The 14,092-nt window shown below is 41.2% G+C and overlaps 1 protein-coding gene across 1 annotated transcript; it reads left to right on the top strand.

Annotated features, from left to right (window-relative positions):
• The first annotated feature begins 2,199 nt into the window (after nt 1–2,199).
• Nucleotides 2,200–10,388, top strand: TM4SF18 (transmembrane 4 L six family member 18). Its single transcript, XM_074153468.1, has 5 exons — nt 2,200–2,656; nt 4,269–4,358; nt 5,011–5,153; nt 6,686–6,883; nt 8,083–10,388. Exons 1-4 carry the CDS (start codon nt 2,480–2,482, stop codon nt 6,876–6,878), a joined length of 603 nt encoding a protein of 200 aa, XP_074009569.1. The 5' UTR covers nt 2,200–2,479; the 3' UTR covers nt 6,879–6,883; nt 8,083–10,388.
• The last annotated feature ends 3,704 nt before the right edge of the window (nt 10,389–14,092 follow it).

A 14,092-nucleotide genomic window follows, 5' to 3' on the forward strand; every position in this document is an offset into this window, starting at 1 on the left:
CACACCAGATTCCTTGCTGCTGTGCCATACGGTGTCTTTGTATGTGAAGAAGCAGTGTTTGAAAAAGGATCTGGAAGTTCAAATTAAGTGTAGAGTGAGAGGAGGAAAAGAGGGTCTCGATGGAACAGGGTATAATTCCCATGCAATTTACAGATTTTTTTTTTTTTGCCTTGCTTGTATAATTGTTATTTGTCTTTTTGGTACACACAACTAATTAAAGAACTGAAACAATTTAGAAATTCCAACGGACAAGAATGATTAGGCTAGAGTTTAGAATGAAAACATTACCTCAGATCCATGTCGTGCTAACGCCCAGCATTGCTACTTGCTGCTTCTGCTGTCATTTATAAAAACGCCACTTGAGTTCCTTTATTGCCTGATGCAAAAAACAGCGTTTTGGGAGCTTGATCAGTTGCATCGTGGAGAAATGGTTGCTTTAGGTTAAATTCCTTTCAGTTAGCCGAGAAATCACTCATCCAGAGTAAACATGGCTTTTCGGTAATGGGCTTGGCATCAACTCATGGGTATTGACAGCAACAGGAAAGCAGTTCTTGCAACACTTGGTAAGATATTTGAGAAATTGGTTGCCAGGTTTGCTTAATACTTAGTATAAAACAGTTGCTTCCTTGTCTCGCAGTATAGTGAGCCAGCAAAAAGCACACCTTGATTTGGTATTTGCAGAGTTCGATTTAAATACAAAATAAGTCATGATGCAGACCGCAGAATTACTGCAGAATAAATGCTGTTTCAGGTGTCGTTTTCCAAGTAAGTTTCTTCTAATCAGAACAGATTACTATGGGGTGTAGCAGCAAATCTGATTATAAGCTAAGCTGCTCGCTAGTAATTTTGGCCTTTGCTTTTAGAAAAAAAAAATAAAATTTCAGCCTATTACATGATCTCTGAGTTTTGTAGTGAAAAAAATCAGTCCTGGGGATGTGATGTACCTGCTTTTAATTCAGCTGTTTTCTCTGTAAGGCTCAGTGTTGATGATGTGGGCTCTGTCCATGCCTGTGAGCCTGCCAAGGGAGGTTTGCCACTAATTTCGATTAGAGGGAGGCCTGAAAGTGTCTGTAGTGATTAGGAGTAAAACAAGAAATATGGGAAGATCCTCAGAGTAAAGTCTGAGGACTTCAAAATGAAACCTCTTAGAAAAAGAAGGGAAGAGGGAAACAAGGGTGAGTCACAGCAGAGAATGGGTGATCTCATTTGAAGCAATAGGAAGGAATTACTTACAATGTGCAGCCTGAACAGCTTTTATGAGATCATGAGAGAAGCCTCGTGTGTGCAGAGCCTAAAACAGCTCATGAGGAAACAGAAGGAAAATATGCCATGACATCATTGCTTCTAAAATCAGCTTTCTTGCTTTCGGTAGAGCCCTAATTTTTTTGTTCTCTGACTACAACTTTCCTATTGAGCAAACCCAGAGCTCATTCTGGAGTTACTTTTCTGATGAGTCACAGGGGCATGGGAAGAAGGCTTGGGTCGTGCTGTGAGCGTTCAGACAGCTCTGGCTGTGTGTTACTGGGGTGGATGTTTGGTGGCTTAGGGCTTAGGGAATGATGACACGTGAAAATGGGGAAACTGTCTGGCTTTGTCTTTGCACAGTGCAAAACAGCAGGCATTTCAAAAAACAGCCAGACCTTTTGTCCTGTGCAAGAAGTCACGTGTACTTAGGTCAGATCCGTAGCTGTGCATACTCAGCGGTAAGCACAGAGTAGAACAACTGGAGAAATAGCAGGGTTTAATTCATGAAACGGCTCAGCCGCGTAATGCCGCAGAAAAGAGTAATTTATTAAAGTGTGAGAGTAAGTCTGCCTGGCAGCTTCTAACCAGTGTTATTTGGGCTTCTGTACTCTCTGCAAAGTGGCTGAGACTCAGTGTGGTGTTTTTGTGAGGCTGCCCCACGTTAGCAGCAACCGTTGGGTCACCCTTAGGGTTCTATCTACCAAGCTCTGGCATTAATTATCTGCAGCGTGAGGCAACGTGAGGCCTTCTGTACAGAGACTGGACATACTTACCGTTTGACGGCCCCCTTCCCCATGTAAGGCAGAAAAAATGTTCAGCTGCCGTGAGGCTGAATGACCTGCCTCATGTCACAGCACATCTGCATCGTAATCGTGTTTTCGGGAGGAGCGCGTTTCTAGGCAGTCACTAGGAAATGAGATTGCCGAAGTTCCTTCCCGAGTCCGACTTCTAGGCATATTTCATTTGGAAGATCACAAAGGAGGATCTCTTAGAAGGGAAACCGCTGCTTAAAGACATATGCTTAGAGAGGACAATGAGTTTAGACAGCGATATTCATCTATTGTTCTGCTAAGTGTTAAGCACTTCTCCATCTCTGGAATCATACCCCAGTCACCCAGTTCCTGTGAATATGAAATGACTGACTCAAACTGAGGAGGTCAAACCACTTTTCATATTTTAACCCCTGTAATCTTTTGTCAGCTTAGAAGAGCAAAACTTCTAAACTTCTGGAGAGATGGCTTTAGAGGCATGTGGAAGCTGTTTGAGCTGTCTGCTGATACCTCTTGCACTTTGGAGTATTGTTGTTAACATCCTATTATACTTCCCTAATGGGAAGGCTTCATATGCTGCCAGTTACCAGCTTCCCAACTACGTCTGGTACTTTGAAGGGATCTGTTTCTCAGGTGTGATGGTAAGTGCTGATTCTACGGCTTTTTAACAAACTGCATTCTACTGCGAATAATACTGGATTACTGGGCAGGCTATGTAATTGTTCTGTGAAAGAGAATATGGATTACTTTGGCAAAACCACTGCAGGCCGAAAAACTCAATCAAACTGAAAAAAAAAATTAACATACTGAATGACATGCTGTGTATACTATTTAATTTCATATAAGTGATTTTTCAGGTTTGATTGTTTTGTTTTTTGCTGACTTTCTGTTTATGTGTAATTTATGCTTGTATTATGGAGGCAGGCAGTATGTTTATTTAATCTTCTATGAAGGTTGCATTAGAGCTCTTTTACAAAAACAAAGTGAAACAAAAACTGAAAAAAGCTTCCCATAACTGTTCAGATGTTTTTAAGAGCTGTATGCAGTCCAGAATTTAGAGGACTGGATACAGTTCACAATGCATCAAGTGCCATTGTTGTTAGGCTGAGTACAGAAGACTGTCTCGCTGTGATTGGCATAGTAGGATTTTTCTCCATTACATTTGTAATATGCGCATCTGCAGTAATAAACACAGAGCTGCCCACTGCTCGTGCTGTCACTATGGTCATAAAGGACAGCAGCCTCAGGGACAGAAAGCAGTTTTATAATAAAAGTGTATGCGTGCAATCGGCATTTCAAAAGGTGTCATCTGCATAAATAATGTGTTTTTATGAAGGTGCTGAACTGGCAGAGTTATTAAAACATGAGACATCCTTTTGAAATTGTGTATTCTTCCTAAAGCAGAAAAAAACCCTTGTCTTTTCTAGCAGAGGAAAAAACTATCAGGTAGAGAATTTGACCAGAAAAGCATAGTTGAAAATTCGGGAAAAAGTTACATGCAGCAGTACAAAATACTTTTGAAGTATTTTTAGCCTTAGGATTATTACCAATTTATTAAAAACATATATATTATCTTGTTACAAACAGGGCAGCAGCACGTGAGAGGACAATACTGTGCTTCAGAAACATTTCCTTTTCATATTTCCCCTTTCAAACCAGTGCCTCCCTGAGTGGCAACCTGTGGTTCTGGAGTCCAAATCTTACTTATTGAAATGATTCTAGTATCAGGTTTTAATAATCCAATAGTCTGAGAAAAATAGTATGGATACTTGACAGAGAAAGCAAGTAAAAGTCCAGAAGAATTTAGCAAAAAGCTTGTACTGCTGCCTTTTTCTAGCATAACTGTGTTGGTAAGGAAGGCGATACCCTGATCCGTGTAATTGGGTCAGCAAGAAGCTGTTGAACAGATGTGGTTGTATCAATAGAACATCTTATATGTCATTGGTATTGATTCTTTTCCTTGTGAGCATGGTTTTATTCTTTCAGCGTCCCTGGTATAGCTGTGCCCATGCTAGTAACACGTGGCTGTGATGGGAGACACCGTGCTCTTCCAAATACAAGAAACAAGGACAGTGACACCCTAATAAAAACAGCCCAGTTCCATGGTGTGCCTTGAGTAATTGTGCTTTCCTGCTGAGCAGCTTTAAACTCGACAGAGCATTACAGATGCAGTCCCTCCCTTCCACAGGTAAAGGAGACTTTGGCTTAATATCTGCAGTCATTTCACTGACCCTGTAATGTCTCTCCTTATAGATCCTTCTGTTGGCAATAATTCTAATAGCGCTGGAGGGTAGCATCTTCTACCGGTGCTGCCAGAGTGAGAGCTGCAACAAAACCTACAGGGTGAGTCTGTCTTCTATTTTCGTGCATCTCGTTAGTGTTTGTTCTGCCTGCCTTCCTGCTCCTGTGTCTCCAGCACATCCTTCCCCTCTGCTGCTGTTTCCGCTTCCTTTCGCGGGGAAGGGCTCCAGGCTGGGTTGAGGGTCACAGAAAGTGTAGCTCCTTCCTTCTGATGCCTAAGCAGGATGGAAAAAACATTTTAAAAAATCCTCGCAAAATAAAATAAGAATGTAGAAGGCCTGAGAGTTTCAATGAAGTGCCCCAGCTAAACAGCTTCATCCCCTTGTTTGAATTATTTGGAAGTTATTTTTTCCTTATACACTATCTGGAATGCAAACGTGTTTAATGTGTGGTTGTGTTCCTCTAGCATTTTGGGAAATCATTTTGCAAAAATGCAAGTTTTAAAAAAAAAAAAATAAAAATGCCCAAACAATATTTAACTGAGAGTTGTGCAACTGTCTTAAACTCTGTCTTAATCTTTATTTTGTATGTGTATGTTTACTATTCTTTACCTGGTATTTTTCTTTTTGAATATTGAAGTTTGGGACAATCAAATGTGAAATTCAACCCCGAGGAAGTAGCTAGGCAGGCAGAACGACTGTATTTGCTGTGGACGCTGTCCCCACACAGTAACGTTTTTCTCTCTTTGCTTCAGAGTTTCATTTCAATTGTGCTCGCCCTGCTTGGAGTTGCTTTCTCTGGATACAGTTTCATCATTTTTAGCTTGGGGTTGATCCAAGGCCCCTTCTGCAATTCCTCAGGTGGATGGGATTATATCTTCAAAGACACTGCTGGAGGGTAAGAAACACCAGTGTAACTCTTCTGGAAGAAATTGTTCATCAAAACAATAGTCAGACAAAGTCTGTCAGAATTTTACACAAAATGACTCTTGAACACAAGGCCTATATTGACAAATGAGGTTTTTCAACTTCTTAATTAACACCAGAATCCTCAAAGAAGGGCATTTGCCTGCTTGTAAGGAAAGATGAAATGTAAGAATCTTTTTTACTGATCAGACCTGGAGGTCCATCTAGCTAAGTATCCTTTATCTGGTGGTGATCACAATCATATGTGTAGTAAAGATTCGAAGATTAGAGTGAGTGCAGATGGATACTTTCTCAGAATATTCTCTTGAGTTCCTCAAGTTTTTGGTTCAAAGATTATAGATGGCATTTTAATATTTAAGAACTCCATAGGTTTCTCTTTAACTCCTAAAGCTCAATGAAGCCTGTGGTTTGACCCCTGGTAGCTTTTGCATACAGCTGCTGTATCTCATAAAACACCTAAGCAAGATAGACAAAGTGTTGTCTGTGTCCCAGCCTCCCTGGAGGCATCAAAGGTTTGATTCAGATCTGTAGCCTGAGGCTGCTTTCGCAAGATTTTACGTTCTCCCTTTAAAAGATCAAAGTTTTATAAGACTTGAAATATTCAAGTCATATAATGCCAAGCTCTTCCGGCTGCATTTGAATGCACCGAGGTTTACATTTGTCAGAGGATCACAAACAAGTTCCTTCAGCATCCAACAGGAATTAGTTCCTAAGCTATGGCCTTCTCTGACTTAAGTCAGCTTTATTTTTAAACACTGAAGTGCATCCTGCAATCTCTGCTACGTGTCACCAGCATTGCCATCCCATTTGGGAGTACAAAACTGAGAGTTTGAGGAAAAGGCCAGCTGCAGCACAATGCACTCCAGCTTTGGCTCAAAGCATCTCAGTTATGAATGTTTAGAAAAAAAGCAACTGATGCTGAACCAAGTGAGTCTAACAAAGGTTCTTGCAGCTAACCTCCAGGCTATAGCATGTCTCACAGTTAAAAGGGCACGTCGGATGTGCACATTACGATCCTCAAGGATGCAAAGAATGGCTCTAGAACAACTGGCAACTCCACGTGGTGACACCTCAGCTCTGCCATTTAGGCTGCACGCCCTGGTTAGGTTGATGGCTTTGGTGTGTCCCTGTTCTCTGCATGGTAATAATGTCAGCTGGACTCAACCTACCGCTGAAATTAAATCAACAAGAGGAAAATTCCCGTTTTAAACTTGGCTTCTGCCATTTGAAAAAAAAACGGTGGTTTCTTTCTAACACTTGGGTGTCTAACAGGGAAACTAATGAAGCAGATGTATTTGGGGAAAATAAGTCTTTTCACTCAGCTGAGTTTGACAGACCTGTGCAGGAGTTATGCTGGTGTAATGAAAGACTAGAGTCTGGCTCCTACACTCAAAGCATATAAAGCCCAATATGTTTTTTCGATGTATTGTGGGTAAAATAATGTGTATTGAAGTTGAATTGCACCCACCACATTTAATCTGCTTCACACTGTTTCTCTAATAGGTACCTCACGGATTACTCTTCTTGGTCTCGGTGCACCGAACCTGCCAACGTGGTGGAGTGGAATGTCATTTTACTCTCTGTTCTGATAGCTCTCAGTGGACTGCAGCTGATCATCTGTTTTCTCAAAGTGGCTGCTGAGTTGAAACGGACACTCTGTGGGACCTATTCTGGTTTTGTTCAAGTAGAAAAATAGCTGAGGTAATTTCTTCAGTGTTTCCAGGTTGGTTTAGCTTCTGCAACTTCTCTCAGTTGAGGACCTACCCTTTTGGTTTATGCATTCTCTATGCTACCGCGTTTTTCTTACCAGAGGGTATGTACTGATAGATCTGTTGTGTTTGATTCATCTGCTAGTTCCTTGTGGTACAGAGGGACTGGTGACTGCTTTCTCTGACCTTTAAGACTAGGACTGAGAATAAAAAAAGGTGGCTGGGAATTCAGCCCTGATGCTGTGTCCGTTACTCCTACGTCGGCACAGGTTTCTTAGCACCTTTCTTCTAGCATTCAATTTAAAGTCATTCTTATCAATGTGTGGGTTTCAAAGCAAATGGAAAGAAGACATAAGAGGTAATATGTAGCAGTCATGATCTAGGCATCAGTTTTTACTGTTTTTTCAGTAGGTTGTTGGAACAATAACTGAGGGCTCTGCTTTGGGCGGAAGAGTTGGTTGGAACCCCAGAGCTGCTAACCTGCACAGGGGTGTGGAGTGGTGGGGTTAGTGTGGCATTCAGTTCCCCCAGCTTGGGGAGGCAGGGTGAAATTAGACATGCTCATCCTTCCTTGTCCACCTGCATTGTGGTCAAGGAGCCCTCAGGGTTATGTAGCCAACAATCTCAGTGATGACAGCAGCTTGGAGAAAGATTTCTAATTAGGAAAAGCTGCAGCCCCCAAAAGCATGAATGAACACACGTACACCTACTTATATATGTACATCTGCCCACGCAGAGAGTAGGGGTAGTTCTGTCATGTAGGTGGGAGACGCTGGGAGGCAGAGCAGGTAGGATGGTGGTGCCTCTGCGGTACGAAGCCTCCTGAGCAGTGCTGGTCACCCAGGGCAGAGAAGCTGCAGGTGCCCTTGGGAAAGCAGGCAGGGGAGCACTTCTTGTAGGAATGTGCTGTTACAGGAACCTATGATAAGGTCAAGGCCTGAGGCAATTTCTCTCAACACGTTTCCCTTTCCAGTGAAAGAGCCTCATCAGCCCCATATCCAGCCCAGCCTCCAGCATGGTCCAAAGCCATGCTGCCCGCTTGTCCCTGGGTGCAGAGCCGGGTCGCCTCTGCAGCCCTGCCTGTGTGTTGGGTTTAGATCGGATGTGGACGTCAAACAGTTGAACAACTTCCATATTAACTTGAGTTGAAAAAAAGAGGGCAATTACTTCCTTCCTTTTTTTTATTTGCAGGCTGAGATTGTCTGAAAATGGCAAGGAAATCTTCACTGCTTCTCCCCCACCCCCCAGAAAAAGAACGAAATGGCTTCTCCAGCACTTACAGTGGTGGATTTGGGTGCTGCAAAGACAAATGAAACCCTTGTCTTAAATCTTCGTCTTTTAAGCCTCTCTGTCTTGGATGAAGTTACTTGAACATCTACATTTTTCTAGTTGCTTTCTAACCTGTCTGGTTGTCCCTGACATCGACTCTTCATTTTTTTTACCTTCCAGCTTGTTCTGGCAATAGGGAGGTTTGAATACCATGGAACTGCTTTTTGTACTGAAATCACCTTTGTTTGAATAAACTGCTGTAGAACTGCTATAGAACTGCTTTTATACTCTCCTCTTTGTTTAGAACATAGGAATATTTGTTGGGGGGATTCAAAGGGCCTGATTCAAAGCCCAGTATGTCAGGAGGGGTTGTTCCCTTGAGAATTAGTGCACTGGATGAAGCCATAATTTCTAAATGAATAAATTTTAGTTACAGGCAAACCATGATGGTCACGAAAGGCAGCAGCCTGTCCTGCTCAGTCTGTCTTGGAAGTTCTTAACTGCACAAAGCAATTAAGGAAAAAAAGCCTATTTAGAAAGGCATCCAGGCCTGGTTGAAAGGTAAGATACACAGCTCTGAAGTCAGAGGTGCTAATTAGTACATGTTGATAGCTGCACTGTGTTTCTTTTTATTTTATACTCGGGCAAACTTCTGGTTTTTTTGATCAAGTATTATGTGACTTGAGGGAATATATGAGGGAACCTTGTTAGCAGCCAGTGCTAGCTTATTAACACTCTTCTGAACACCCTGACCCTGCTGCAATGGAAGGCTAATGTTCTTGACAATAATAATCAGATGAAAAAGAATAATCTCTTTAAAATTACAGCTAAACTATCTTTTTAATTCCTCAAAGTATTATCATTTAATTCCCAGTGGAAATTCAGGCACTCACAATAAAGCAGGCATATGGCTCATGTGCAGCTGCACGGGCAACATTTGGCTGTATTCTTCACTCTGGTTTTGTGAGAATGAACACCCAGAGGAATGTGAAATATGTACTTCAGACTTGCAGTAATGCCTGTATCCCTATTACATCAGAACTAGTGGGATTCAGCTTTATCAACATCTAAAATTAAACACTGTTAGAACCGCAAACCATGTGATAAGTGGCAGCTGTGGGTAAGATATTTAGAAAAAATAGAGCATGTCAGTCATTTAATTCTGTTTCAAGACAATATTGAGATTTTGCCTTGATATTCCTTTATCGGATTGTTTTGAAAAACTGATTTCTTCCTGTAGGAGTTGAAGAACGCATCTAAAGTTTTTATTGCTTAGTTTCTGTTAAGGTGCAAGAAGTAATAAAGAAATGAATGATGTTTAAGTTTGGGGCTGGTCTTTGGGAGACAATTGAAGGTGGCATGGATGTTCAGAGATGCGTAATAAGGCATGATTACAAAATAGGGACTGTTTGCAACTGCACATTCGCTTTTCCTTGGGCTTAAATATACGTCATATCATATATCTACTTAAATGATAATCCCACACTCTTATGGATTTATGGGTATTGTTTTTGGACAGAAGGAAAAAAAGAAAACTTAACAATCAACCTGTACTCCTACCAAATGTCTTGGAGGATCTTGCTGATTTCATGCCTGCAATCCATGGAGCTGTTTATTTTGAAAGTGTTAGAAATAGTTGAAAAAAGGTTTTGGTTATTTGGATAAAAAACTGTATGTGTGGGGTAGGTATTCAAAGCAGAAACCCCCTAGAACTGCTAAATGTTCCTGAAGTGAATGGCACCATTTCACTGAGGAAAGCAACCAAGCAGGGTATTCTATTCAGACTCCAGCTCAGCCATGGGGAAAATACAGGCTTATCTTTAGGCAAACAGAATCTATTGAGATAGATTTTTGCAATGTTGGATGAGAACAATGAAATACCTTAAAGTCATACCTGGAAACTCTTAACCCTTTATTTTGCTCCTGTATGTGTCCTTTCCACTCTTCAATAACTTGTCTCTGATCATGGAAAGTCTTGAGCTTGGCAGACAGGAGACACAAAGAACAGTATGTAGTTTGACAGCTTTTTCCATAGTAGTATTATTAGTGGCTGTACCTAACTACTGGCAAAGCTTGGCTGTCTTTGATTAATTTTTTTTTTTTGTGATTGTGTCTTGTGAATTTATATTTCTACTTTATCACAGGCTGGTATCTCCTCTTTAGGCAGCTAAAAGAGATAATAAAGAAATAATAAAGATAATAAAGAGATAATAAAGAAAGAGATGCGTTATTTAGTTGTTGTTGGGCGTATTGATTCTGCAGCCCTCTTTATCCATGATCCAGATATTGGCATCTCCATTGCCACAGCCAGACTCAACCATGACTTGATGGCTCGGCTTTTAAAGGGGCAGTTTGATAGATTGAAATTGGTGGTAAGAATTCTAAAGGCTAACAGTGAGTTGCGTTTACAAATTTAACAACTTGTTTCACACAGGGCTTTTGGATGTAAGGCAAAGTTGAACTCGATCTAATCAACCTTATCTCTCTCTACAACTACCTGAAAGGAGGTTGTAGCGAGATGGGGGTTGGTCTCTTCTCCCAGCTAACAAGAGGACATGGCCTCAAGTTGCACAAGGAGACATTTAGATTGGATATTAGGAACAGTTTCTTCACCCGAAGGACTGTCAAGCATTGGAACAGGCTGCCCAGGGAAGTGGTAGAGTCGCCATCCCTGGAGATGTATTGAAAAGGCGTTTAGATGTGGTGCTGAGGGACATGGTTTAGTAGTGGACTTGGCAGTCCTAGGTTAATGGTTGGACTCGATGATTTTAAAGGGCTTTCTCAATCTAAATGGTTCTATGATTTAAGTCCTGAATGAATCCTAAATATGATGTCTCTAATAAGAGATGCTATGATCTGTGCCTGGTAGCAAAACCAGTATTCCTGTAGGGAATATTAACTGCTTGAAATCCAGGCGTGACCAGTGACTCTGATGGTGGTGGTTGAGGCGACATGACCACCTGGATCTCCAGCTGCAGAATACAGACCTCACCCCAACAACAGCCGAGAAGTGGGCCATAGAGCCAGGACAAAGCTCACACTGTGCTTGCCTACAAGAAACCCTTTTTTGAAGAAGCGTTCCTGAACCTGAAGTGCATGTGCTCCTTGCTGAAATCCACACATCAAATATCCTGGGCACACCTGGAAGAAAGTTGCAGATCTAAGTATATAAACTTCTGTAAGTGAGGAGTTAATGCTGAAACTCGGAAGCAAGAGTTCAAGGATTATTTGTTCCTTACAGCCAATGCATTTTGCCAGAGCAAGAGACCTTTTTTGTCAGAATATTCCATTTTTTGTTTGTTTGGGTTTGTGGTTTTTTTTTCCTTCAAGGAAAATTTTTTCAAGTAAAAAATCAGCTTTACATTTTCAATGCAATTTTGAGGACTTTCAGAACAGTCATAGCATTTCAGCATCCTCAGTATGAGAAATGAGAGATCGTGGTTTAAAACATTGAGAGGATATTCATGACACCAGACTCATAATTTAACCAATTAAATTAGGTGTTCAGTCCTTTTAGGCCCTGTCCACCAGAGAAGAGAAGCTTCTGATCTTCAAACACCCTCTGAAGATAATAATACAGGCTTGGGGAACTGAGTCACCTCTGTCAGTTATTTGAGGTCCTTAAGCAAAAGATAATAGGAGTGTGCTCAGGCACATGAATATCCTAAAGTTTGGGCGAGCCACAATTAAAAGCTGAAATGGAAAAATCTTGCCTGTCAGAAGTTTTTATCTTTTAATAAAAACAACATCTTTTGCAAATCAAGCAAAAGTAATTTAGGGGAATCAAGGGACTAAAGGCAAAGAAATGCTTGTTTTTACTCTCAAATAAATGCGAAGATTTCAAGGATGTGGTTTTTTTCTCTTCCTCAGTCTGATGAAAGTTTGAACAAAATAGATCAAATAGCTCACATATACACAAACAATTCTGTTAGCCGAGTATTAAGGAATGGCTTTGAATTTAAGTACTACAAAAGGAGAGAAACATTTTATTATTTTTACCTTGGTTAATTTATAGATGGGACATATGCAGTGTGTACAAGCTGATCTTTCCACTGAACTACTGACCTTCAGCCATGCCAAAGAAAAAAGTAATCCCTGCAGAAATAATTTTGCGCATGTGATGCCAACCTGGGAAACTCCAGAATTTCATCATAGATTTGGTCAGATTTCGAAAACTTGGCTTTGGCCACAGTCATTTAGACGGAACCAGAATCCCGCATTTAACGCTGATGTGTAGGAGGTTCCAAAAGCTGAGATCATGAACTCGGGTATTCTGACAGTGCCTGAATTTTTTTATATGAGTAGTGATTAAAATTGGTAATTTGTCTGTATGCTACAATCTTGGTAAATGAGGTTTAGATTTGTATGTCATAAAAGGAAACCTGTCATACTTTAGTTATGTTCTAAATCTTAGTCTTCTATCCAAAATAATCACAATTTTTCCTACCATTAAGAAGATAGTTTCAAAGAAGATTGTGATTATTACAGATATTTTTAAGTTGCCATACAATGAAAAATGTAATTTAGAATAAGTATGACTGTGTCAGTGCTCAGAGTGCAGAAGAGATTTTAATTAAGAATTCTTGAGTGACTGAAGAGATATTTTTTTTTTTTTAATAGAAGTCTTTATAATTTGCAAGTTTGCAGGTGGCTTTGTGTGTCTAAAGCTTCAGACACAACCATGATGTAATGGATGTATGCTTGAAAAAAAATGCACTTGCAAGCTTTAATTAGGTGCTTTTTAAATGTGTCCCATGTTTGAGGTCCAATTTTGTTCTTATTTTTCATTGAGACTGAAAATAGCAGATATATAATGTTTACAGAACTTGAATACAGTGGAAGTATAGCCTTCTGCACTGGGTAGTACTTTTAGATAATGTAACAGTTAAGATTATCTTGAGCTTTATACATCTATTATGCTTTTAATCACTGAAGAATGTGGCTTAGCCTGCCTGGTGATAGAGGAGGAGGAAGAAAACACAGGGAGTCCATTTTGTGGAATTTCTGAGGCTCATTTCCATTTGGGCAATACTGAAGGTACCTGGACATGAGATGCAAACATCTTCCTCCTCCACCCGTGAACAGCAGTCCTTTTCATCTCTAGCTATATACATATGCTACATTTTGTGCTAAAATCGCGTTTCCCAGGCACCTGTGGTGGGTTAGCAGAGCTTATCATAGGCTCATGGAATGGATTGGGTTGGAAGGCACCTTAGGGATCACTTAATTCCAACCTCCCTGCCACAGGCAGGGACACCTCCCACTAGCTTCTCCACCTATACCTTGGTGTCCAAGCGCTGCTCTGACACCAGAGCCCTCCCTCAGCCCTCTGTGTCACACCGGTGTGGCCACTGCTGGGCGAGGGGCAGCGATCTGTAGGCTCCGGGCGAGCAAGAGTAAAGGCAGAGCCGGTAGCCAGGGGCTGCCTCGCCTGCGGCCGTGTCATCGCGGCAGCACCAGGGGAGACACGTGTCACTTACGGCTTTTCACAGGGCACTTGAGAAGTTGCGCTCTTGTGCCACGCTTCACAGAAATTGTATTCTCAGCAGTAGCAACAGTGAGAGCGATAAACATAGTGAAGAATGTAATTAAGCTTCAGTCTCTAAATCCATGTAAATCTCCAGTACTTTCAATTGGGCTGCAAAATTTATAATCCGCTAACGGCCCGAAGGGTAATTTGCGTGATAGAAGGTTGGCAGAAATTGAAAAGATTTCTTTGAAGATTAGCCAAACTGACCAGAATCTTTTGTTTACTCTTGACACACAGAGACCTTGTGCAACGTTTCATTGTGTCCACCAAAGCAAACAGGAGCCGGGAGGGGGGAGGCGAGGAGGGGTGGGCGGTGGGAGAGCCAAGAACATATAAAGGGAAATTGCTTGTGCCCCTCCTGGGGTTGTATTTCACCTTTTCCCCGAGGTTCGTGACTGCAAA

The sequence above is a fragment of the Numenius arquata genome, chromosome 9 (assembly GCF_964106895.1).
Source record: "Numenius arquata chromosome 9, bNumArq3.hap1.1, whole genome shotgun sequence".
NCBI lineage: Eukaryota > Metazoa > Chordata > Aves > Charadriiformes > Scolopacidae > Numenius > Numenius arquata.

Excerpts from the sequence above, each read along its gene's own strand:
- TM4SF18 (XM_074153468.1), top strand. The coding sequence starts at position 2,480 with ATGGCTTTAGAGGCATGTGGAAGCTGTTTGAGCTGTCTGCTGATACCT. Across the intron at positions 2,657-4,268 it reads TCTGTTTCTCAGGTGTGATG|ATCCTTCTGTTGGCAATAAT; the intron begins GTAAGTGCTGAT and ends CTCTCCTTATAG. Across the intron at positions 4,359-5,010 it reads GCTGCAACAAAACCTACAGG|AGTTTCATTTCAATTGTGCT; the intron begins GTGAGTCTGTCT and ends TCTTTGCTTCAG.